Source organism: Ceratotherium simum, chromosome 13 (assembly GCF_057802395.1).
Source record: "Ceratotherium simum simum isolate JZ-2026a chromosome 13, ASM5780239v1, whole genome shotgun sequence".
In the NCBI taxonomy this organism is placed as follows: Eukaryota; Metazoa; Chordata; class Mammalia; order Perissodactyla; family Rhinocerotidae; genus Ceratotherium; species Ceratotherium simum.
The window spans coordinates 31355866-31378224 of NC_141912.1; the positions used below are offsets into that span (position 1 = coordinate 31355866).

Below are 22359 nucleotides of genomic sequence, written 5' to 3' on the forward strand. Positions count from 1 at the left end.
AAAATACAAAAAAAGTCCAAAACCAAAAACCCGGTACCCACCCATTCGTCCCTTCATTTTGCAGCGTGGACAACAATAGAGAACTACAACTCCCAGAGCTGACTGCGTTCGTCCACTCGCGCAGAGACCAATGGACGTCTGATACATGACCAGCATCGACTAATCAGGGCCAGCCTCGATGAAGCTTTGTCTCCCCACCGCGGCGCGGAGCGCGTTCTCCCGCCTTCCCGCCCCGGCGCACGCGCGCCCCGCCCTGCCAGCCTTCCCTCCTGCGCCCTCCCCTCTCCTTTCTCCCTCTCAGAACCTTCCTGCCGCCGCGTTCGGACCTCGCTGCTCCAGCCTCCGGGGCACGTCCCATCCTTCCAGCCTGCGGCCAGCAGCAGAGAAAAAAAACCCCACATATCGTTTTCTTGCCCCGTACACACCTTGAGGCGAGGAAAAGAATTAAAATAAATTTTAAACATGAGGGAAATCGTGCACATCCAGGCCGGTCAATGTGGCAACCAGATCGGTGCCAAGGTAAGGATTTTAAACCTCTTTTAACTATATTTCTTTTTCCGAAGGAAAAAACCCGGACAAATGATAAAGAGTGGTTGTAGGACATTTGCACTCTTCATCTTTAGCCAAGCTTTGCCAAAAAAAGTTTTGTATATATAATACCCATTTGTTGCTAGAATTTGCTCTTAAGAAAATGGGGAATGATTTTTTTTGGCAGGCTCATTTTGGGGAAGCCATTAAAAGCACCCTTCAGATTTAGGGGGCGGGAAGACCGAGGTTCTGCAAGCTTTTACTTAAAGAGGATCTCCTAACGGTCTGAAGACTGGGGAGGGAGGGACATGCGGAAACAGTCCGAGACAAAGCGAGGCGAGGTTTTCCCCGGGTGCATCTCCCTTGGCGGGGCTTTATGTGGCTAAGCCGGAGGGGGAAGGGACGAGGCTGGGCGGGCAGCTGCAGAGAGCTGGGATCCCAAGGTGGGGGACGCGGTGGGCCACTGTGGGTTGCACTACGCGTTACCATTCACAAAAGATCGGGGCTCTCCGCGCGCCCGCGATCCCCGAGGGGCGGTCCGGTAGTTTTTCGTGGATGGAAGGCTAATATGTGCTCGATTAATTTTACTTTCTTTGATTTCCCCTTAAAAGAGACCCTTTTAGGGAGTGAACAGATGAGAAAGAGGGCGGGAGAAAAGGAGGGGGTCGTTTTCTTTAAAGGGTCCCTTACGACTAAAGGATGGGAGAAAGGAAGGTGATCCTCATTTAAAGCAAGGGGAGAAAAGCGAAGGAATAAAATTCGAGGCCCAGGGGGGATTTTTTTTTTCTTTTGCGCGCGGTTACAGTGTAGCGGGGGAGGGGCGGGAGGAAGTGCGGCTGCTACGTTGTAGCAGAAGGGCGGGGCCCGGGCGCCCCTTGGCGCGCCGGGACAATGCGGCCCTGCGGGCCGGCCGGGGGCGCGCGAGCCCGAGCCGAGCCCCGCCCCTGGCGCGCGGAATTCGCGCCTCGGCCCCGCCCACGCGCGGCGCCTCTTTGTTGGCTGCTCGGCGTGCGCGTGCGCCGCGGTCACGTGGCGGGGGGCGGGAGGTGGTCGACTGCTGCAGCAGCTCCTTTCTGCGTCTCCCTGGCTCTTTGTGCGCTGCGTGGAGGGGCGGTGCCCAGCGTGGGGGGGGGCGGGGAGGGGCTCTTAATCCAGTCTACTCTGCCGCCTCCATCCTCCCACCCCGGTTCCTGCTATCCCCGGGCACGCCCAGCCGCACATAATCTCATCCCAAGTAGTGGAAGCTGCGGGCTTTCCCGGGGTTGCGGTGTCTAGGCCAAGGGTGGGGCAGGCAGATAAGAGGGGATGCCGGGCCCTGGAACAAGACCTACCACAGGCGTGTCTGGAATTACAGTGGTTGCGAGGGGGCATAATTGGTTGGGACCTGAGCCATTGAGGGTTCATTGCTCTCCCCCGACAGTTCTGGGAGGTGATCAGTGATGAACATGGCATCGACCCCACCGGTACCTACCACGGGGACAGCGATCTGCAGCTGGACCGCATCTCCGTGTACTACAATGAAGCCACAGGTGAGGGCAGGAGCCCGGGAAGCTCGGGTCCCATCTCCTCTCCCACTTCTCTGGGGTTGCTCTTCATCCCTGGAGACCCCTTTACCCTTTTGGATGAATGCATCTTTTTGTTTTTGAGAACTTGATTTGATTTCCCACCATCTTGGTGAAAGACTGGCTCTGCTGCCACCTGGTGGCAGCGCCTGGAACCAGAAGTTTGGGCCCCGACTGTCTGCCAGCCCCGATTTATTTTTTTTTAACTTTTTTATTGAGGTGACGTTGGTTTATAACCCAGCCCCGATTTATTTACCTTATTCCTATCTGCCAGTTTTCACTCTTCTACTTTCTTCCCTTTAGGTGGCAAATATGTTCCTCGTGCTATCTTGGTGGATCTGGAACCCGGGACCATGGACTCTGTTCGCTCAGGTCCTTTTGGCCAGATCTTCAGACCGGACAACTTTGTTTTCGGTGAGTTATACGCATTAGTAGATACCGTCATATTCACTTTATTTGGGTGCAAGGAGACAGCAAGAGATTGGAGATGATTGTTGTATGGGAGAGCTTGTTCAGGGCTGTGTTCTGACATCTGTAATGGAGGGTGAAGTTAGGGACTGCCCTAGATGGTAATTATGGGGGGGATGTATCACAGGTGAGCAAGACAGAAGATACATCTAAGGGCATTATTCCAAAAGTTGGAAGGTGGAAATGCGGTCTTGCATCTTCCACACCTACTAATCAAGCTTGCCTCCTGACCCCATTCCAGGTCAGTCCGGGGCAGGCAACAACTGGGCCAAGGGCCACTATACAGAGGGGGCCGAGCTGGTTGACTCGGTCCTGGACGTGGTTCGGAAGGAGGCAGAGAGCTGTGACTGCCTGCAGGGCTTCCAGCTGACCCACTCACTGGGTGGGGGCACAGGCTCTGGAATGGGCACCTTGCTCATCAGCAAGATCCGAGAAGAGTATCCTGACCGCATCATGAACACCTTCAGTGTGGTGCCCTCACCCAAAGTGTCTGACACTGTGGTTGAGCCCTACAACGCCACCCTCTCCGTCCATCAGTTGGTAGAGAACACCGATGAGACCTACTGCATTGACAACGAGGCCCTTTATGACATCTGCTTCCGCACCCTCAAGCTGACCACACCAACCTACGGGGACCTGAACCATCTCGTCTCAGCCACCATGAGCGGAGTCACCACCTGCCTCCGCTTCCCTGGCCAGCTCAATGCTGACCTCCGCAAGCTGGCAGTCAACATGGTGCCCTTCCCACGTCTCCACTTCTTCATGCCTGGCTTTGCCCCTCTAACCAGCCGTGGAAGCCAGCAGTATCGGGCCCTCACTGTGCCCGAACTCACCCAGCAGGTCTTCGATGCCAAGAACATGATGGCTGCCTGTGATCCCCGCCATGGCCGGTACCTCACTGTCGCTGCTGTCTTCCGTGGGCGGATGTCCATGAAGGAGGTAGATGAGCAGATGCTCAACGTGCAAAACAAGAATAGCAGCTACTTCGTGGAATGGATCCCCAACAACGTCAAGACGGCTGTCTGCGACATCCCGCCCCGTGGCCTGAAGATGGCTGTCACCTTCATTGGCAACAGCACAGCCATCCAGGAGCTCTTCAAGCGCATCTCAGAGCAGTTCACTGCCATGTTCCGCCGGAAGGCCTTCCTCCACTGGTACACAGGTGAGGGCATGGACGAGATGGAGTTCACCGAGGCCGAGAGCAACATGAATGACCTCGTCTCCGAGTACCAGCAGTACCAGGATGCCACTGCAGAAGAGGAGGAGGATTTCGGTGAGGAAGCTGAAGAGGAGGCCTAAAGCAGAGCCCTATCACCTCAGGCTTCTCAGTTCCCTCGGCTGTCTTCCTCAACTGCCCCTTTCCTCTCCCTCAGAATTTGCGTTTTTCTGCCTCTATCTTTTTTCTTTGGGGGGGGTGGGTTCTAGAACAGTGCCTGGCACATAATAGGCGCTCAATAAATATTTGTTGTTTGTTGAATGTCTCCTCTCTCTTTCCACTCTGGGAAACCTAGGTTTCTGCCATTCTGGGTAACCCTGCATTTCCTTCCAGTGCCCACTTCTCCCATCTGTCCAGTTAATATGTCTCTCTCTCTTTTCAAGATAATTCTCCAAGAAGATGGGTCTCGTCCAGACCCCATTTAGAACCATGTGTTGAAAGCCCAGATGGATGGCCACCATCCTAAGCCCATGTGGTGGCCAAGGAGAAAGGAAACCAAGCTAACTGGCAGGCAGAAATCCCTGCAAGGAAGGGGTGGGAGTTTCCATTCTAGAGCAGTTTTGGAGAGGGGGATCCAGGCTGTTGCAGTCATAATTTCCAGATACTTCCTGCTCCTCTCTCAGCTTCGGGGGAGGAGTTAACAGTATTATCTCCATTTTCAGTCTCCCTCCAAGCCCTGTCCTAAGATGTTTCCTTTGCAGAGGTCTCCCCCTCTGCCAAGTGGGTTCCTCCCCTCTCCCACTTTAGCTCCTTCACATGATTGGAGAAGGGGAGACCAGCCTTGGTCCCTAGGCTTCCAGAAAGACCCTTCCCATCCCCACCTTTTATTACCCAAAAAAAGGAATACCCACCCTGCTGGATATGTATGGGAGGGTGTACTGCCACCTAAATGTGAGTCATTCCCCAGAGGAGAGGGGACAGGACACCATCTTTTAGCAACATCTCATCTCTTCCTTTTGCTATGGCCTTTTCCCTACCCTTGGTTTTGTTCTGTTCTACTCTTCCAATTTCTATTTTGTGTTGAACTTGCTGCTTTTTTTCATATTGAAAAGATGACATTGCCCCAAGAGCCAAAAATAAATGGGAATTGAAAAAAATATTGAGAGACGTGTGCTCATTTAGGGAAGGATTACCAGTGGAGGCAGGGGGCTCACATACTCGGCTTTCCATGAACTGAGAATATCCTAATACTTGACTGACCTTCATAGCTTAATCCCTGGTACCCAAATCACCAGCACCAGACTTCATACCTGGGATAGGCATAAACTCAGATGCAGCATGTAGGGATAGAGGTGGGACTGAGATGAATGTCAAGTAGTACAAAAGTGGTTCCCACACCAGATCAGCACCCCCTTGGAACTTGTACAAATGCAGATTCTCAGGCCTGCCCAGATGTACTGAACCAGAAACAGGTTGGACCCCAGCAGTCGCTCCAGAAGAATCTCATGAATGCAGTTGATGGCCGCTGTAACACCATTTCTTTTTTTTTAAAATTTTATTTATTTATTTATTTTCCCCCAAAGCCCCAGTAGATAGTTGTATGTCATAGTTGCACATTTTCTAGTTGCTGTATGTGGGACGCGGCCTCAGCGTGGCCGGAGAAGCAGTGTGTCTGTGCGCGCCCGGGATCCGAACCCGGGCCGCCTGCATCGGAGCGCACGCACTTAACCGCTAAGCCACGGGGCCGGCCCGTGTAACACCATTTCTAATGTACAGTGCACCCAGGGTTCCTTTGGGTTTTTTGTAGTCCTGTGGGTATAACTAGTAGGGGTGCCACATCATGTTCCCATTCTAAACTGACTGCTCCACCTAATACCTCCTGCTTCTAAGTGCACAAAAGAACAGTCTCAAAGCTACCCTGGAAACCTAACAGTCAATTTAATTTCCCTTGGCCATATTTTCATATTTTCACTAGGGACTAGTGCAATTCTCAACACTCCTTCAATTTCAGCATGCTTTTCTGACTAAAACCAACTTGGGAAAAAAGATACTATTTTTTTTTTTTTTTTGATGAGGAAGATTGGCCCTGTGCTAACGTCTGTTGCCACCTTCCTTGTTTTTTTGCTGAGGAAGATTTGCCCTGAGCTAACATCTGTGCCCATCCTCTATTTTGTATATGGGATGCTGCCACAGCATGGCTTGAGCGGTGCGTAGGTCCACGCTGTGGACCTGAACCTGCCAACCCGGCACTGCCGAAGTGGAGTGTGCAAACTTAACCACTATGACACTGGGCTGGGCCCTCTACAACTCTTAACCATGTATAAGTATTTCCTTTCTCCCATTCTAAAAAGCCTATTAAATGCAATGGAGCAAGCTACATTCTAGCATTCATTTTGAATTAGTTCTGCTTTATTAAGTTAATTGTTCATGAGTATCAGTACTTATTAACAGCATTTTATTTGACAAGTAAAGCTGAGAACCTCCAGGCCATCCCTCAGTCTTGGTCAGGAAGGAATTCTGGACAACAGGCTCACGCAGTCTAATTAGGAAGTAAAAGTTAAATAAGTTTGGCATGGGAGGTGATAATCGGAAGGCTGGCATGGGAGCCCTGGGGCCTGGCATTCTTGGCAGTGTGGGATTGGGAGGGGGAGCAACCTTTCCCCCTCCAAGGCAAGGCACAGGCTATTTGGCAAGGAGAGATGAGGGGAGGAACCCCACTGTCAGGACATGCTCAGAGAAGCCAGCTGAAGTGCACGCAACATGGGGACCGTTTAGGCAACGTGAGCCATGAGGCTGAGCAGCGGCGAAGGTCGAGGGCTCAGGCTGTTCGCAAAGGCTTGTGGTTCACCTGGCAAAAAGACAACAGTGGATGACACTTGGGAACCAAGTACCTGCTCTCCCAGGCCCCCATTTGGATGAATGGGCTGCAGGGAGGACATGCACTTCTAGGAGTCTTCTCGTTTTTTCTGGCACCCCACCTCACTCCTTCGCCAAGCAGTCCTTAGGATCCATGTTTAACAATGAATTACTCAAAGAGGGTGGAGGGGCCGGAGCCCTGCTTGCACAGACCCTCCTTAGCTCCCAATCTTCCACTGCAGGCCTCAAGGAGGCTCCAAGGAACCCACCTGAAAGTCACTGATATAGCCCAATGCTTTTATTTATACATGTTTTTTTCTTTAACACACTCTTATATAGTACTTACTAAGTGCCAGGCCCTGTTCTAAACACTTTGCAAGTATCTACTCATTTAATCCCCTTAACAATTCAACAGGGTAGTTGCTATTATTCACCCGATTTTAAGGTGAGGAAACAGGTACAGAGAAGTTGGTAACTTGTCCAAGGTGACAGCTAGCATGCACTGGAGCCAGGATCCACACCAAACAGTCTGGTTCCACGGCCTGCTCTCTGACCACTACCATGATCTACAGGCACCAAGAAAAGCACTGATATGCCTTGGAATTAATTAATTGTCAACAGGCCGCAACCAGTTCGTTGTACTAGTAGGGTGACCATAAACACAGGCTCTAGAGACAGGTGGCCTGGGTTTGAAGACCAGCTTCACTGGCTGTGTGACATGGGCTAAGTTATTGAACATGTTGGAGTTCAGTTTCTTTACTTTGTAAACTACTACATACCCCAAGGGTAGTTTGATAAAAAAAAAACAAAAAAAAACACTTGTGTAGAAGCTTAGTACTGACTGGTACATAGAAAGCCATTAATAAATGTCACTGGCTCCCAGGCCTCCTGGGTGCTGGTCCCACTGTGTCACATGCCACAGGAACCCAGCAATTCTGCTCCACAGCCCCCACCCTAGAGACCCTCACCTGGGAGATGCTGATGCCTGTGAGTCTCTCCACACTCTCCGGCAGGCGGCTCAGGATGTCCAGAACTTCCCCGGTCACTTTGGCTGCCCCCATGGCTCCACTTCCACTGGACACCAGTGTGATCTTATTGGCTGAGGTCAAGGGACCACTGATCTCCTCTGCCACCTGGTAGGTGAGATGCCCACTCAGCACCTGTGGCCTGACCATACCCCTCCTAGAACGCCTTACCCTGGGTTTTAAGACCCTTGTCCTTCACTTTGGTGAGGATCATCCTTTCTCACTTTGGGCATTGGCTTATAATTCCTACTCCTAATTTAAGGTCCCCTAGCCTGGTTTTCCCCAAGCCCCTCATTTCCCCCCAGCCTCATTCCCTGGTTCTGTTCCTCCTCTCCTGGTACCCACACAACCCCCAGACCTGGGGCAGCTTCTCTAGCAGCATGTTCAGCTGAGCTGCCTCCTCATACAGCTGGAATGCTTCGGCCTTCTTGGACATTTGCTCGGCCTCGGCCCGGGCTCGGGCCCCTATGGCAAAGGCCTCAGCCTCCCCACGCATCTGAGAAGGGTGCAGGATATAGTTAGAGACAAGAAACCCCTGTTGTGGAGCAGCAACCCTCGCTCCCTCCACAAGCCAGTAAGAGCCACCTCCTAACTCACCCGCACAGACTCAGCTTCTGCCTCCGCCTGCATAATCAGCTGAGTCCTGGGCAAAGAAGGGAAGTGGAGGGAGGAGCTGAGGAGGGGCCCTTACTCCTGGGAGAAAGACAGGCCCTGAGCTGGAAAGACAGAGGCTTCTGCACCCTGAGTTCCATACAAGGAGTCCAGGTTGCGAAGGCCTCAGCTCTTCATCTGGGGATGCCCAGGTGGTGAAGGAGCCAGAAGAGGGCCAGGGAGGGGGCATTTACCTCTCTGCCTCGGCTAGGCGCTCCAGCTTGTAGCGCTCGGCTTCTGCTGGCTTCCGAACTCGGGCCTCCAGCTCCTTCTCTCTGCGGGCGATCTCCTGCTCCTGCACTGCCACCTGCTGGGCCCGCTCCACCACTTGCACCTGTACCCTCTGCTCCTCGATCTGCTGCTTAGTCTTGGCCACCTGGGTAGGAGGGATGCTCAGCATCAGAGCTAAAGAGCAAGTACCCAGGGCCAGGGCTCCAGGGTAGGATATAAAAACAGAGTAGGTACATGAAGTCGGTCCCCAGTGGGCTCGGCCAGCCCAGTTGAGTCCAGTTCCCATACAGGTCCAAGGCTTGGCCCGTGGGGTGGCCTGATCCTCCTTCTCAGAGCCAGTATCAAGGTTAGGGCATTCCCCAGGCAGACTCAGCGTCGGAGCTGGATAGGGCTGGGACCCAGTCCCTGTTCTTCCTCAGACCAGGTGAAGTGTCCCTCTGATGAGCTCCCATACTAGTCTATTTCTCCACCGTGTCTCCCTCTGGGGTATGAGCACCTAGAGGGCACTGAGCACATGGTGGCCATCTTCTCCCTGGAGTCTCGCTCAAATCCACCCACTCTCCATCCGTGCTGCTGTCACCTTAGTGCGAGCCACCGTCAACTCTAGCCCTGACTAACAATAGCCTCCTACTGACTTTCTTTTTTAGGGGGCCATGTGTGTGTCTTTTTCATTTTTGTCTTTTGTATATGGTACAAATTCAAAAGAAAAAAGTAAACAATGAGAAGTAAGGCTTCCTCCCACCTATTTCCTCAAACCACCTTGTTCCTTTCCCCGGAAGCAACCACTGTGACCAGCTTCTCGTGTGTTCTTCCAAGGACATTCTAAGCATCAACAAGAATGTGTATATATAGAATTCCCGTTATTTAGGCAGGTTTCATTTTCTTATTCCTTTGTAGAGTACAGGGATCAGAAGGCTCTTGCCAAGATGTTGGTGAGGAGAGGTACTGGGGAGGAACACACTTCTTTACTGTTTCATTGCTCTGGCTCAGCCACGTCCATCATCCCTGTGGGTCTCATCAATAAAGAGATGGCCCTGCCTTTACTGGGCCCATCTGTTCACTGCGGAGGAAGGGTGCTTCTAGACATGGCACCCTGGACTGTCTCTGACTCTAAAATTTCAAACCAGTTCCAAACTGGACTAGTTGCTCTCTGCCCCAGTGTGCAGGATCATATCTCTCTGCGTTGGTGCCCTCCCTCTCTCTTGTGTAGGACCTCTCGGTCAAACAACCTCCAGTAGCTTCCTCAGAAAGAGTATGTGGGCAACAAGTGTTCTGAGATCTTGCTTCCCTGAGATGTTTATTTAACCCTTCTATTTGAATGACTTAGGTTGAGCACAGGTTACTATGTTGGAATTCATTTTCCATCAGAATTTTGAAGGCATTCCTCCATAGTCTTCTAGCTTCTTGAGAAATCTGAAGACATTTTGATGCCTGACCCTTTGTATGAGATCTGTTCTTTCTCTCTGGAAGCTTTTACATTTACATCTTTTCTTTGTTCTCAGTGTTCTGAAATGTCACAGTGTAGATGTTCTTCATTCATTGTGTTGGGGACTTGCAGAATCGTTTCAATCTAGAAAGTGACATCCTTCAGACTAAACATTTTTGAGTTTTTTCATTGGTGATTTCTTCCCATTTGTTCTGTTGGATCTCCTGGACTGGTCTCTAATATTTGTATCTTTTCTAATTTTTCCATCTGTTCTGTTCTATTTTCTGGGAGATTTATTAGAATTTCTCTTTCAACATGATTTCTTCCCCCATTTCTGCCATCTTATTAATTTCTAAGAGACCTTTTTTGTTTTCTGTTCTATGTCTTGATTTCCTGTATGTCATTTCTTTTCTTATCTCACTGAGAGTATTAAATCTTTTTTTAAAGCTGTCTTCTCCCTGCATAGTATGGTTAAAATTAATAAAGGAAACCTCAACTAAAATTGGAGTCAGGAAGGCCTGTAGAGGGAGCTCTCATGCCCTACCACATCTGGTCAATTGCAGTGTCAGTTAATTACAGCCAGTTACAGACCCTAACAGGAAGAGCAGTAACAGTGCACTCCCAAACAGGAAGTGCACTTACTTTACTGCTCCAGCAGGAGGAAGATTTCCTTCTTGCCTAACAACAGGCACAGCCAATAGAAACACAGCAGCTCAGCAAATAAGCCATGATCACCTCAACTTGCTTTCCTCCAATGAACTTTCACGTTTTACTTGCTGATGATTTCCTGTCTCCCTCTCCTTTCTATAAAAGCCTTCCATGTTGTGTAACCCCTCTGAGTCTCTCTGCTTGCCAGATGAGATGCTGCCTGATTCATGAATCGTTTTTTTTTTTTTAAAGATTTTTTATTTTTTTTTTTTTTTATTTATTTTTTTTTTTTTTAAGATTTTATTTATTTATTTATTTTCCCCCCAAAGCCCCAGTAGATAGTTGTATGTCTTAGCTGCACATCCTTCTAGTTGCTGTATGTGGGACACGGCCTCAGCATGGCCGGACAAGCCGCGCGTCAGTGCGCGCCCGGGATCCGAACCCGGGCCGCCAGCAGCGGAGCGCGCGCACTTAGCCGCTAAGCCACGGGGCCGGCCCTAAAGATTTTTTATTTATTCAGTTTTTTCCCCCCAAAGCCCCAGTAGATAGTTGTATGTCATAGGTTCACATCCTTCTAGTTGCTGTACGTGGGACTCGGCCTCACGTTGGACGGAGAAGTGGTGCCTCGGGGTGCTCCCGGGATCCGAACCCGGGCCGCCAGCATCAGAGCGCGCGCACTTAACCGCTAAGCCACGGAGCCGGCCCTCATGAATCGTTTAATAAAGCCAATTAGATCTTCAAATTTACTCAGTATAATTTTGTTTTTTTTAACAGTATGTGTCCTTCAAATTGCTTTGCTCTGTTTGTGGTTTTGGTCTCAGACTACCATGTTGCAGGATTCCCTCATGTATCAGGTAATCCTTGGTTGTCTGCTCACGGGTGAAGAAGGTCTAAAAGACTGAAAGGAAGCTCTGGGTATGTGGGTGAGGCTTGTTCACTTTTAGCTTCACTCTAGGATGATCTGGGCAGGCCACTTGCTGAGGAACCACTGATCTCTAAGTTTTTTCTTTTGGATTGGTCATGTTCCCCAGAGCAGTCTTCTGATCTCTTCTTTGGAAGACAGAGAGTCTGGGAGCCAAGTAGGGTGAGGGGGTTAGGGGAGTCTGCCAGCATTTAGCATTCAATAGGCATATGGTCACTTCATGCCCCTGCTACTGGTAAAGTACCAGCCCCTCACCTGTGACTGGCAGGCCCCAGGTCACATCCTCTGGTTTACTTTTGTCAGATAATAAACCTCCAGATGTCTGCTGGGGCAGAGAAGGGACCATTACCCAGAGGCAGGGAGCCAGAGAGGGGCTCTGAGAAGTCACTTTTCACCTGTTTCTCCTTATTTCAACAGCCTTCATCACAAATCCAGAGGCCCCTGGTGCTGCCAGCTCCTGAGCCTCAGATCATTTCACTGTTTTCTCCCTGTAGCTTTGCACTCAGCTGTCTCAGGCTTGCTTAGCCAATTATCATGGCTTTTCAGCTTTCAAAATGATGCCCTGATTTCTGTTCCTTCTGTTCATCTTTATCTTTTCTTTCTCTGTTTTTTTAAAATCACTCTGTGGTTTTAGTGAGGTTTTAAGAGGGAGTGCAATTAGCTGCATTTATTCAATCCATCATCTTTGAAAAAGCTTCTGATTCATCTCCCTGCTTCCTCTCTTCTCTTTTGATAATCAATTCTCCACACAGGCAGCCAGTCTCATCCTTGTAAAAATGTAAATTAGACCATAGTACCTCCCTGCTTAAAGTTCTACAATAGTTTTCCATTGTGCTTTGAATTCTCTTCTAAGTCTCCATCACGGCTACCAGAACTCTATATGAGCTGGCCCTGCCTACTTCTTCTCACTCACAGCACACCAGCCACACTAGATCAGAAACCTCCTTTCTGTTCCTGGGACATGCCAAGCTCTTTCCTACCCCAGGGCCTTAGCACGTGCTGGTCTCCCTGCTTAGCCACTAGCCACATATGGCTATATAAATTTAAATTAATTAAAATCGAATAAAATGTAAAATTCAGTTCCTCAGTCACACTAGCCACATTTCAAGTGCTCAACACCACAGCACAGATATAGAGCATTTCCATCATCACAGAAAGTTGTATTTGACCAGCACTGGCCTAGAATGCTCTTGGCCCACAACTCTAGACTGCTGGCTCTTTCTCATCTTTGGGTTTTATCTCAGCCTCACTGAAGCTTTCTCTGACCACCCTGGACCTAATATAGTACTCCCCCACTGCTTTTCACATCACCCTGCTTATTTCCCTCATCTCACTTAAACAAGATAATTAGAGCCTGTGAAGGTTATTTACTTGCCTATTAACTGTTTTCCGTGTTACAATGTAAACTCCATGAGGGCAGGAACATTTTTATCCATACTTATATCTTCACCTCCAAAACAATGTCTGGCACATAATAGGCACTTATTAGATATTTGCTGAATGAATCCTTATTTCCCCAGCACCTAGCACAGAGCCTAGCACAAAATGAGGAACTGATAAAAACTGAATGGAGCCCAAACCAGCCCAATCTGTTGATCTGCAGACAAGGAAAGCCACGTTTAGAAGGTTAAGGACCTTATCCTTAGATGGGTTAAGTCCCACCCAAGCTAGTGGTTATCACTATGTTAATGATTCTCAAACACAAATGTATACATGAATCACCTAGGGATTTTGTTTAAAGCCAGATTCTGATTCAGTCAATAGGGCTGGAGCCTGAGATTTTGTATTTTTAACAAGCTGCCCAGTGATGCTGATGCTGCTGGTAGGCGGTCCACACTTTGAATAGCAAAGCTCTATGCCACACGCAATTACCTGTATACCACCCAGGAATGAAATACCATAACTAAAGGTGTTTTGCACCTCATTATGCTTTCAGCCTGTATCAATTCTTGGAAAAAACAAATTTCATCATATTGCTATCCTTTGAGTAAAGGTCTCAAAGTACAGTTAATTCTCATTATTCATGGTGGTTCTGCTCCATAAACCATAAAGTAGCCATGAACACTGAATTCGCAAATACTTATTCTGTTCCTATTAGGTTCCTGTGAGCCACTGGCCCCAGCATTTTCACCAACAGATCAATGTATAACCTTGTTTTACATGTATTTCTGTTTAAAGACACCTTATGTGATATATATTGTTGATTCATTAACACTGACCTCACAGCCAACAGCACTATAACTCCTGCCTGAACAAAGCTTATCTAACACATGCCTTTTCTCCATAAGGCATACATCACAGCCTTCTTGCACTTAGGAACTCTAGACAGCACTTCAGCAGTAGGGTTGCAGGCCATTTTCCACCAAATCACCAACAAAGAGCACAAAAATGAGGCAGTAAATGTGTGAAAATGACACTGTTTACAGTATGAGAGCTGAAACAAGAAGGCCGAACATCTTGTTCAACCTCAGCTGGAAACTGCACATCAGGCAACTCAAAATTTTCATCACTCTGTGCTTGTCTGCAAATGACCACACAAGCGCTGTGAGTACTGACTTTGGGGTTACCCATCAATTTTAGCGAGTAGGCAAATTCTCAAATACAGAATCCACAGATAAGGAGGACCGACTGTACCTCCTTGTAGTATCAAAGGCTGCCCACATCTCACTTTGCAAGATTCAACACCCAAGTCCATGTTTTCCTTCCTCACACCCTTCTTTGATCACTAGGCTGCTGTGAGCTCGTGGAGTGCCCTGTGCAGTTTAGATAAAGGCGCCCCTTCCTCTGCGTGGCTGCAGACCCATAGACCCAGGACAGAATGCACAGCTTGGCGAGTGGAGCAAGGGCTGGATCTTAGCTCTGGTTCACCTCCATCCAGGTGCCCTTATACAACCTGCCCCAAACATATGATCAGCCCTACTGATCATATCCCTTCTCGGCCTTTTCTTTGCTTTTCAGCTGACACGTTTAGGTCCTTTAAATCTTCCTTATATGGATGATGTGGATTAGAAATGGAAAGCCAGAACAAGGGGATCCAAGTTAGAATATGAGAAAGAGGGAGGGCCTAAAAGGAATGGGGAAGGGGAAGAGACCAGCCTGGCCATCTGCCCATCTTGGTGGCTCTGACCTGAAGCTGATAGGCCAGGTCAGCCTGCGCCCGGCGGGCGTTGACCTCGATGTCATACGCGGCCTTCTTCAGCTCGTAGTCCCTCTGCGCCTTGGCCATCTCGATCTCACTCAGGTACTGAGCAGACACCTTTTCCTGCTTGGCTTGAGCCTCCTGTCCACACGGAGATCAGGTAGAAGTCAGAATGGGGAGAGGAAGGCCTCAGGGGGAGAACCTCCTCCCCGCCAGCTCCCCTGCCTTTGCCCCAGGCCTAGCCTCATCCAGGTCCTCTGCCAACCACTTCTACCAGCCCCTACTCAGTTGTGCCCCTTCCCTCCCCTCTTCCACCTGGTGCCCGATAAGCCCATGGTGTCCAAGTGACCCTCATCTCTCTCACCCGGATCCCAGCATCTCTCTTGGCCTCTGCTTCCCCAATCCGAGCATCCTTTTGGACTTGAGCTGTTCGAGCCTTCCCCAAGGAGTGCAAATAGTTCTGTGGGAGAGATGCAGAAATCAGAGCCCTCAGGAGGGTTTAAGAGATGGGAGCAGGGAAGCAGAGAGGATCAACTGCCTAGGTTTACCTGGTCATCGTGAATGTCCTTCAGGGTGTAGCTAACCACGCTGATGCCCATGTTGACCAGGTCTGAGGAGGCCACTTTGAAAACTTGCTCTGAGAATTTCTGCCTGTCCTTATAGATTTCCTAGGATAACAGGGTGGTGGGAAGGAGGAACTTAAGCCCTCAGATTCTCTGGCCACTGTCTCCCACAGACTAGCTTGGTCCTTAGACCTCTCCTCACTCTGGCATCCCTTCCAGATCTCTCCCTGCCCTCAGGCCCACCTCTACAGTCATGTGGGCCATGATAGCCCTCTGATGGCCCTCCAGTGTCTCCAGTGCAATGTGGGCAATCTCAGCCTCTGTCTTCCCCAGGAACATCTGGCAGGCGGCTGCCAACATCTCCTTGTTCTGCCCCTGGATTTTCACCTGTAACCAGAGTAGGGGTAGAGAGGGTGTGGTAGTGGTCTCTTGAAGCCAGGGAGGAAGCAGAGAGAGAACGGGGAGCCCTCTAAGAGAAGCTTCTTCATCCCAGGGAGAACAGGGAGGAGGAGTCAAGCGCCTTGGGGGTCCCCGGAAAAGGGGAGACTAGCAGAGAAATTTCCCTGCAGGCAGAGGTTGGGAAGGCCATGGTCAGAAGATTCTTAATGTGTGGGGACAGTGAAGGTGATGGAGAAGTGGACTTCGGGGGAAAGACTCTGAAAGCCTCACCTGGGCAATGCCAGTGACTGAGATGGGGACCCCATGGCGAGTGTAAACCTTTTCACTCTTGACATTGAGGGTCAGTGTGTTGAGAGAGATCCTAGGGGAAAAGTGGGGGGGGGGGTGCAGTGAGAAAAGGAGGAAAGAGAGAAAACTGGGGTCCCCTTCCCTGGTTCTCTTCTACCTACCTCTGGATTTTCTGGATGCAGGGCAGCACAAAGACACGACCTCCAGCCACCATGACTGGAGGGCTCCGGCAGAAACCTGCAAGGTAAGGGGGCAGTGAGCTGCGGTGGCCACGGCAGAGCTGGAATGTGGAAGACTGAAGAACTTGGAGGTGGACAAGCCTCACGAAAAAATCTGGGAGCTGGAGGTGGGCGGTCTGGGACTTGGAAGAATAGCGGCTGGGAATCACAAGGGGGTTGCTGGCAGCCATGGGGGACAGGGTGGGGCAGAAGGCTTGGAATGGGGAGCTGGTAGGGAGAGGGTGGAGGGGCACAGGCCAGACTCGGAGGGGTTTTGAGGTCACTCCCTGAGAAGAGAACAATGCTTACCGGAGACGACCATGGCCTCATTAGGGCCACAGGTGTGAAAAACCATGGCTCAGGTCGGAGCTGGAGCAGAGGGAGAGAAAGCCTTTGCGGAAAGCGAAGGGGCGCTGTGGAGTTCACAGGAGTGAGTCCTGTCCCTTCCCGTCAGTTCCGCCCAGTCTGCAGCCACCAAGGCCCAGTTCCTTCCGCACCCACGGTCCGCTGAGGCTCTTCCCGGCAAATCCCTCAGATCCCCAGCGACTCCCTCCCTTGGCTGCTCACGGCCACTCCTTTCCCTTTGCCGCGTCCTCGCCTTCAGTGAGGAGCGTTTCTCCCTTATCTGATAAGGCTCTCCCGCACCTAGGAGCCCCCAGACCTTGCGCCACCCTCCCTGCTCCTCTGCAGCCCGACTCCATCTCCTCTCCCCCACCTACCTTCCGGGACGCGGGCGGCGGCCGGGCCGGGGTCCCGAGAAGAGCGGGGGGGGGGGCGCGGGGGAACCGGGAGCCGAGCAAGGAGCACCTCGCGCACGGCCTTCCTGGAACCTGGGCCCGCGCTCGCGCCCCCCACCCGGCCGCACCCTGTTGCAGCAACAGACACAACCCCGCCCCCGCGAGGGACCACCCTCCACCCCTCGGCCCCGCGCGCTCGGCCCGCCCCTTTCCCGGCAGGCACCGCTCGGGTCCGCAGCCCGCCGTCCGCCCCGCCCACCGGGGCGGCCTCGCGAGCCGATCTTCCCGAGCCGGAAGCCCCGCCCAGGCCGCTCCGCGCTCCGCCCCCGGGCGCGGGACTTGACCTCCGTGGGTCACCCCAGGGAGATTGCCTCATCTCGGGTTTGCCTCGCGCTACCTGGGGAAACCACAGACTAGGCAACGAACGACTGCATCCGGTCACCGGATGCTGGGTTCCGTGACTCCGGGAAGAGGCGCTTCAGGGCCCGGGGCAGAGCACCTGCTGGGGACGTGGCCTCGCCACCCCCCCGCCCCCCGCGCCGGTCCCTGGCGCCAGAAGTGGGGAATTGTCGCTTGCAAAGACACACTCAAATGACTGCGGACAATAATCGAGTTTATTTGTGTTCACAGAACATACCGGGCGACCCCACAGCCGCCCCCTGACAGCTCACTGACCCGCGACCCCGCAGCCACCCCTTGGGGGCAACTTCGAAGGGCTCGAAGGCCAAAGACCGTATTCCCAACGGTCCGCCGAAGCCTCACACAGTAGACTCGCGGCGTTGAGATGCTGGAGGACGAAAAGGGCCAACCGTAAACCTGCGACCCACCACCGGCCTTGACTCTCAGCCCGGGGGCCCTCCCGGACCCGGGTCCTCTCCATTCCCTCTCCCTGCTTCCCTCATTTCTAGGCGCCCCGCCTCCACCAATCCCATAAAGCTCAATAAATACCGAGAGATCTGCACTTGCAGCAAGAGAGCGCATCTCGCTCCCTTGCATAAGTTAAAATAAATATTACATACACCCCTCCATCACCTAGGGGGGACATACATAAATACATATAAATATTAATGAGGAGCACTGAGAAATAAATTAACGCCGCTCTCCTTCTCCGCCCGGCCCAGCCCTGGCGTGTCGCGCTTGCCTCCTCCCAGGCGCGGGCTGGCGTCTCCGCTGTAGTGTTTGCTCTGAGTCTGAGTTGCCTCGGGACTCCCAGTTTGGGATACGCTCTCGCGCACCAGGTACACCTGGTGTTTCTTTAATTTTTCAGGTTCTTTTACAGGAGTGTGGGGAGTCACGGTTAAAAGGCGGCCGGGTGTTGCTGGAGAAACGTGCTGAGGTCTAGAGAGTAGTCCGAGGGCTCCGAGGTCACATTAAGGGGCTCGAGGACCGGGGACGCAGGGGTAGGCGCGGGGGCCGCGGCGCTGGGGGCGACCTCCGGGGCCAGAGGTGCCGGCACACCCTCTTCAGCCATCAGGATCTGGCAGAAGATGACGGTGAGCAGAAGAAAGAGGAGCCTTTTGGCAGGGTTCGGATCCTCAGCGGGCAGTTGGCGCCGGACCTGAGGGGAGGCAACAAAGGGAACAGGTCAGCTCAGGGCCCCGGCGTCCAGCCGTTCCCCCCCACTGTCCACTTCGACGACACTCACCACTCGCGGGTAGAGGACCCTGCGGCTGCGCTTTCGGTGCCCGCGGAAGGCGCTAGGGCGCTTGGCGGGGGCCGTGGCGGGCTCCGGGAGAGGGTCGAAGGTGAAGATCTCGGGACCGGAGCCCCGCCTGGGCCCCGGGCTGGTGGAAGGGACGGAGGTCGGGGATCGCAGGACGGTCATGGTGGGAAGGGAGCTGCGGGAGTGACACATTTTGTCCCGAGCGAAGCAGAAGACCGAGTGCGGAGCGGCAGCTGCGCCGAACTAGTTATACTCGCCAGAGAACTGGGCGGGCCCTTTTCGACTCCACCCGCGGCCCGGAGCGGTTGGCCGGAGCCGAAGCCGGCTGGAAATTCCGCGGATGAAGCAAAGGGAGGGGGTGGAGAGTTAGCCTGTGCAACCCTAGGCACCCAAGTGTGTATGGAGAGTTGTGAGTGGGGATGGGCGAAATGCCGGGCTGCAGGCACATGTTGGGACATGTAGCAGCTGGAGAGGGTCCCACAGAGAGTTTAGGAGATGGTTCAGCCACAGGCCGCATCTCTGGGGAGGCAGGAGGGCTTACATAAGAAGTCTGGCCATCCCAAACTGCTGGCCACAATACTGACCCAGCAAGTCAGGGAACCACAGTTACACACGCACATTCACACACTTGTAAATACACATAGAAAACACACACCCGACGAGGGAAGTCAGTAAGAAATAGCCAAGAAGAGGAAGAGAAATGAACACACTAGAACACACAGACACAACCCTGCCTGCCTTAGCGGGCACACACACACACACAAACACACACCCACATTGTTGAGGCGGAAACATTTTTCCTTCTTTTTTTCCTTCTAGGTTCTTTGGTTGGTCTAATAATTAAATTGACATAAGAAATTAACAGGAGAAAAACAAATTTGCGTACCTACGGGAGCCTACCAAGACAGGAGACTCAAAGGCAGTCAAGCAATTGAGGCTTATATGCCATCCTGAGCTAAGAAATGGGATAGGGGCCTGGGGCTTTGAAGGGGAGGGGGGCAATTCACAGGAAGATAAGGAGAGCAGGTGTTTGGTAATCAGATGCTGGCCCTACCATGCAGGTAAGTCTTTCAGATAAAAAAGTTATCTCTGGTAATAGCTCTCTTTTCTGGGCCAGGCCCCCTATCTAAATTCTTTTAGGCAGTTAAGGGAGAAGTAAAAAGTTTTTCCTGAGTCTGCTGGGTCTTGATTGCCTCCAGCTCAAAATAATCCACATGCCGAAGTGGCACATTTTAGGGTGGCATGTTCTGATCCCCTTCAACATGCACATAACACACACACACACACACACGCACAGGGCAAAAGTGCAGAGACTGCACAGGGACAACCCAGCAAAGCTACCCACTTAGATATGTACAGAAATGTTGACACAGAGCTGGTGCAGAGGACCACAAAACACAAAGGCAAGCGCCACCCAGATTTGCCCCTTGTTGTATGGATCAAGTAATAAAATGTGCATGAAGAACATTTTAAACTGAGAGGTTACGCAGATGTTGTGGTAACGGTAATAACTCAGCTCAAGACAGAATGAACACATTTTCATAACTGCCTTAGAGACAGCTGCTCATGGACACAGATTTTAACATCTTTTGAGCATTTCTGGGGGCCAGGCATCCTGTTAAAGCCACTGTTTAGAGTACTGAGGTTGGTTTCAGCGTGTGTGCTGCTGAGTGGGGCCAGCCAGAGACAGCGGGCACCTCAGCCTTGCGGACCTTACTCTCTGGCAGAGGGAGGGGACTCTGACCAGGAGAACTCCCTGGAGGGTCCTAAGAAAATAGAAGACTAAGTATAAGGGGGACCCAAAAGAGCTAGTGTTCTAATCAATCAGGCGAGGCTTTGTGGAAGAGCAGCATTTGAGATGACCTTGCACAGTGGGCGGCATCATGGAGTCAGATGGGGAAGATGACTGTGAGAAAGAGAATGGAATCAGCAAAGGCCTTGAGCTGGAAAAGTACAGGATGTGTTTGGGGGAATCACAAGAAAAACAGTCCCAGAGTGAGTTTCCCGTAAAGGAGAAGTGGGAAGTAATGATGGCTGGAAGGAGCTGGGCAGAGTGGGGAGAGCTTAGCTGCCAGGCCAGGAGACTGGGTTTGACTCTAGACTGTGGAGTGTGTGGGTCACAGGATGACATAAAAGGAAGGCAGTTCAAGGTGGGAAGTGAGTGGGATGAGGAGTATGCCCTGGATGGGGAGACACTGAGGCAAGGACAGGAGGCTATTGGAGAGGTTCAGGTAGAAAGAAACAGGGGCCTGAAATGAGCCATGGCAGAGGGAACCAAGAGGAGGGGTGGCTATAAGAGACCTTCCTAGCATAAGATCACCAGAATTTAGCAATAAGATGGGTATCATTGGAGTCAGGGAGCATGGAGAGTGGGGGTGCTGACAGCAAGACGATGAGAGGATCAAAGCTGACTCCTGGGATTCGAAATACATCTGGCTCAGATCTTTACACCAGATCATATCATGCCTGGTGCACATGGCAAGCATATGTATGACCTTTTCCATTAGAGGCTGTGTCACACATATCTTTGTGTCCTCCATAGAACCCATTATTAAGAATCTTGATAAATGAAAGATGAAAATGCAGAACTATAAATGCACATATAATATTCACACACTGGCTGGGTCACCACAAGCTTTTGAGACATGGACACACTCCTTCAAACTCCATATACAATTTACAACATCTTAAGAAAAGCTGTGATAATCCTTATACAGACACCAAATGAGGAATACTTAAGGGCATTTCTCAACCTAGGATATGTGGGGAGGCAAAGGGGACAGCCCCACAATTGGAGATACATAATTACTGTATATACAATTGCTTCCTGGGTCTACGTGTCACTTTATTTTACACCCACTACTCCTGTCTAAACACACGAGGCCCCTTGAGCATTACACACTTCTTCCTGACAGGCATAAAACCCACCTCCTCTACAAACAAAGACACATCCCTTTCCCATGCCTACCATCATCTTTACATTTATAAAACCCAAGCACAGTGAGCCTGCACCCCCACCTACACCCTTCTTCTAAGACAAGTGGCACACTACACAATGATCAACATAAATACATGACTACTTATAAGTGTGGACAGGCTCACATGATCACAGAGACATAAATTGGGAGTGAGGCGAGATGGTGATGATAGAAGAAAACTGGCTGGTGGGAGAGAGGGGGAGGCATCCAAGGTCAGGAATGCATAACTTGTTTATGATGGAAAATTTCTCCAGGGCATTAGGCAGGGGAGGGGAAATGAAGGGAAGATGTCAGGATCTTTGTTTCACTCTACCTCCCACATCTGGAATCCAGGCCTCCAGCTGGGCCTGGTTATCCTCACCGTCCTCCTGGCACAGAGAGATCTTTCTTTATGGCAAGACCAAAATGGGACAAAGAGAAGAAGCGGAGAACCCGGATGGCTGGCCATTCCTTCTCAACCAATCCCATCCCCATTCCTGCTACCTTCAGAGAGCCAGGGCTCTGCCCCGCCCCCTCCTGCCACACAGGAAGCTGGAGAAAGGTTGAAAGTGAATTATTAAGCCATGAGGGGATGCGGGGTTGAGGGCTGGGGGACGATTTAAGACCAGAAAGGACCAGGGGCTGAGACCAGCAGCTGTACCGGTTCTCACTGCCCCAATCCTACGGGAACAGGCCCTTAGCCTCTTCCACTTCCAGCTTTCCTCATTTCCTCCCCATCTTCCCAAGATCACCGTGTGCCTTCATTCTCCTCATTTCTTGACCTCCCATAACCTCTTTCTTAGCCCGTTGTTTATTTTCTTCGTAACACTCACCACAGTGGGGAATCATTTTATGGATTTGTTTACTTTTTGTTGTTGTCTGTCTCTCCCACGGGAATATAATCTCCTGGAGTATACAAGAC

At 51.3% G+C, this 22359-nt stretch overlaps 3 protein-coding genes across 6 annotated transcripts; 1 reads left to right on the forward strand and 2 right to left on the reverse strand.

Annotated features, from left to right (window-relative positions):
• Window positions 1-292: 292 nt before the first annotated feature.
• Window positions 293-4035, forward strand: TUBB (tubulin beta class I). Its single transcript, XM_004424399.3, has 4 exons — window positions 293-519; window positions 1949-2057; window positions 2394-2504; window positions 2800-4035. The coding sequence occupies exons 1-4, from the start codon at window positions 463-465 to the stop codon at window positions 3855-3857; spliced, it is 1335 nt and encodes a 444-aa protein (XP_004424456.1). The 5' UTR covers window positions 293-462; the 3' UTR covers window positions 3858-4035.
• Window positions 4036-6101: 2066 nt separating this feature from the next.
• Window positions 6102-16977, reverse strand: FLOT1 (flotillin 1). Of its 4 annotated transcripts, none has more exons than XM_004424395.3 (13): window positions 16800-16977; window positions 16390-16449; window positions 16024-16099; window positions 15845-15935; window positions 15419-15562; window positions 15161-15280; window positions 14977-15072; window positions 14601-14753; window positions 8441-8622; window positions 8193-8238; window positions 7954-8091; window positions 7539-7703; window positions 6102-6562 (listed from the first exon to the last, which is right to left on the reverse strand). In XM_004424395.3, exons 2-13 carry the CDS (start codon window positions 16433-16435, stop codon window positions 6533-6535), a joined length of 1287 nt encoding a protein of 428 aa, XP_004424452.1. In that variant the 5' UTR covers window positions 16436-16449; window positions 16800-16977; the 3' UTR covers window positions 6102-6532. The 4 variants fall into 4 exon arrangements, with proteins under 4 accessions (XP_004424452.1, XP_087294404.1, XP_087294402.1 ...); XM_087438278.1 differs by having other exon boundaries at window positions 16390-16471; XM_087438276.1 differs by having other exon boundaries at window positions 16390-16493.
• Window positions 16978-17409: 432 nt separating this feature from the next.
• On the reverse strand, window positions 17410-18705 carry IER3 (immediate early response 3). The gene is made up of 2 exons (XM_004424394.3): window positions 18463-18705; window positions 17410-18375 (listed from the first exon to the last, which is right to left on the reverse strand). The coding sequence occupies exons 1-2, from the start codon at window positions 18670-18672 to the stop codon at window positions 18115-18117; spliced, it is 471 nt and encodes a 156-aa protein (XP_004424451.1). The 5' UTR covers window positions 18673-18705; the 3' UTR covers window positions 17410-18114.
• Window positions 18706-22359: the final 3654 nt, after the last annotated feature.

Coding starts and splice junctions, on each gene's coding strand:
- FLOT1 (XM_004424395.3), bottom strand. CDS start 16,435: ATGGTTTTTCACACCTGTGGCCCTAATGAGGCCATGGTCGTCTCCG. Junction 16,100..16,389: donor TGAGGCCATGGTCGTCTCCG/GTAAGCATTGTT, acceptor CTTACCTTGCAG/GTTTCTGCCGGAGCCCTCCA. Junction 15,563..15,844: donor CAGTCACTGGCATTGCCCAG/GTGAGGCTTTCA, acceptor CTCTGGTTACAG/GTGAAAATCCAGGGGCAGAA.
- TUBB (XM_004424399.3), top strand. CDS start 463: ATGAGGGAAATCGTGCACATCCAGGCCGGTCAATGTGGCAACCAGATC. Junction 520..1,948: donor GCAACCAGATCGGTGCCAAG/GTAAGGATTTTA, acceptor CTCCCCCGACAG/TTCTGGGAGGTGATCAGTGA. Junction 2,505..2,799: donor ACCGGACAACTTTGTTTTCG/GTGAGTTATACG, acceptor ACCCCATTCCAG/GTCAGTCCGGGGCAGGCAAC.
- IER3 (XM_004424394.3), bottom strand. CDS start 18,672: ATGTGTCACTCCCGCAGCTCCCTTCCCACCATGACCGTCCTGCGATCC. Junction 18,376..18,462: donor GGGTCCTCTACCCGCGAGTG/GTGAGTGTCGTC, acceptor GCCTCCCCTCAG/GTCCGGCGCCAACTGCCCGC.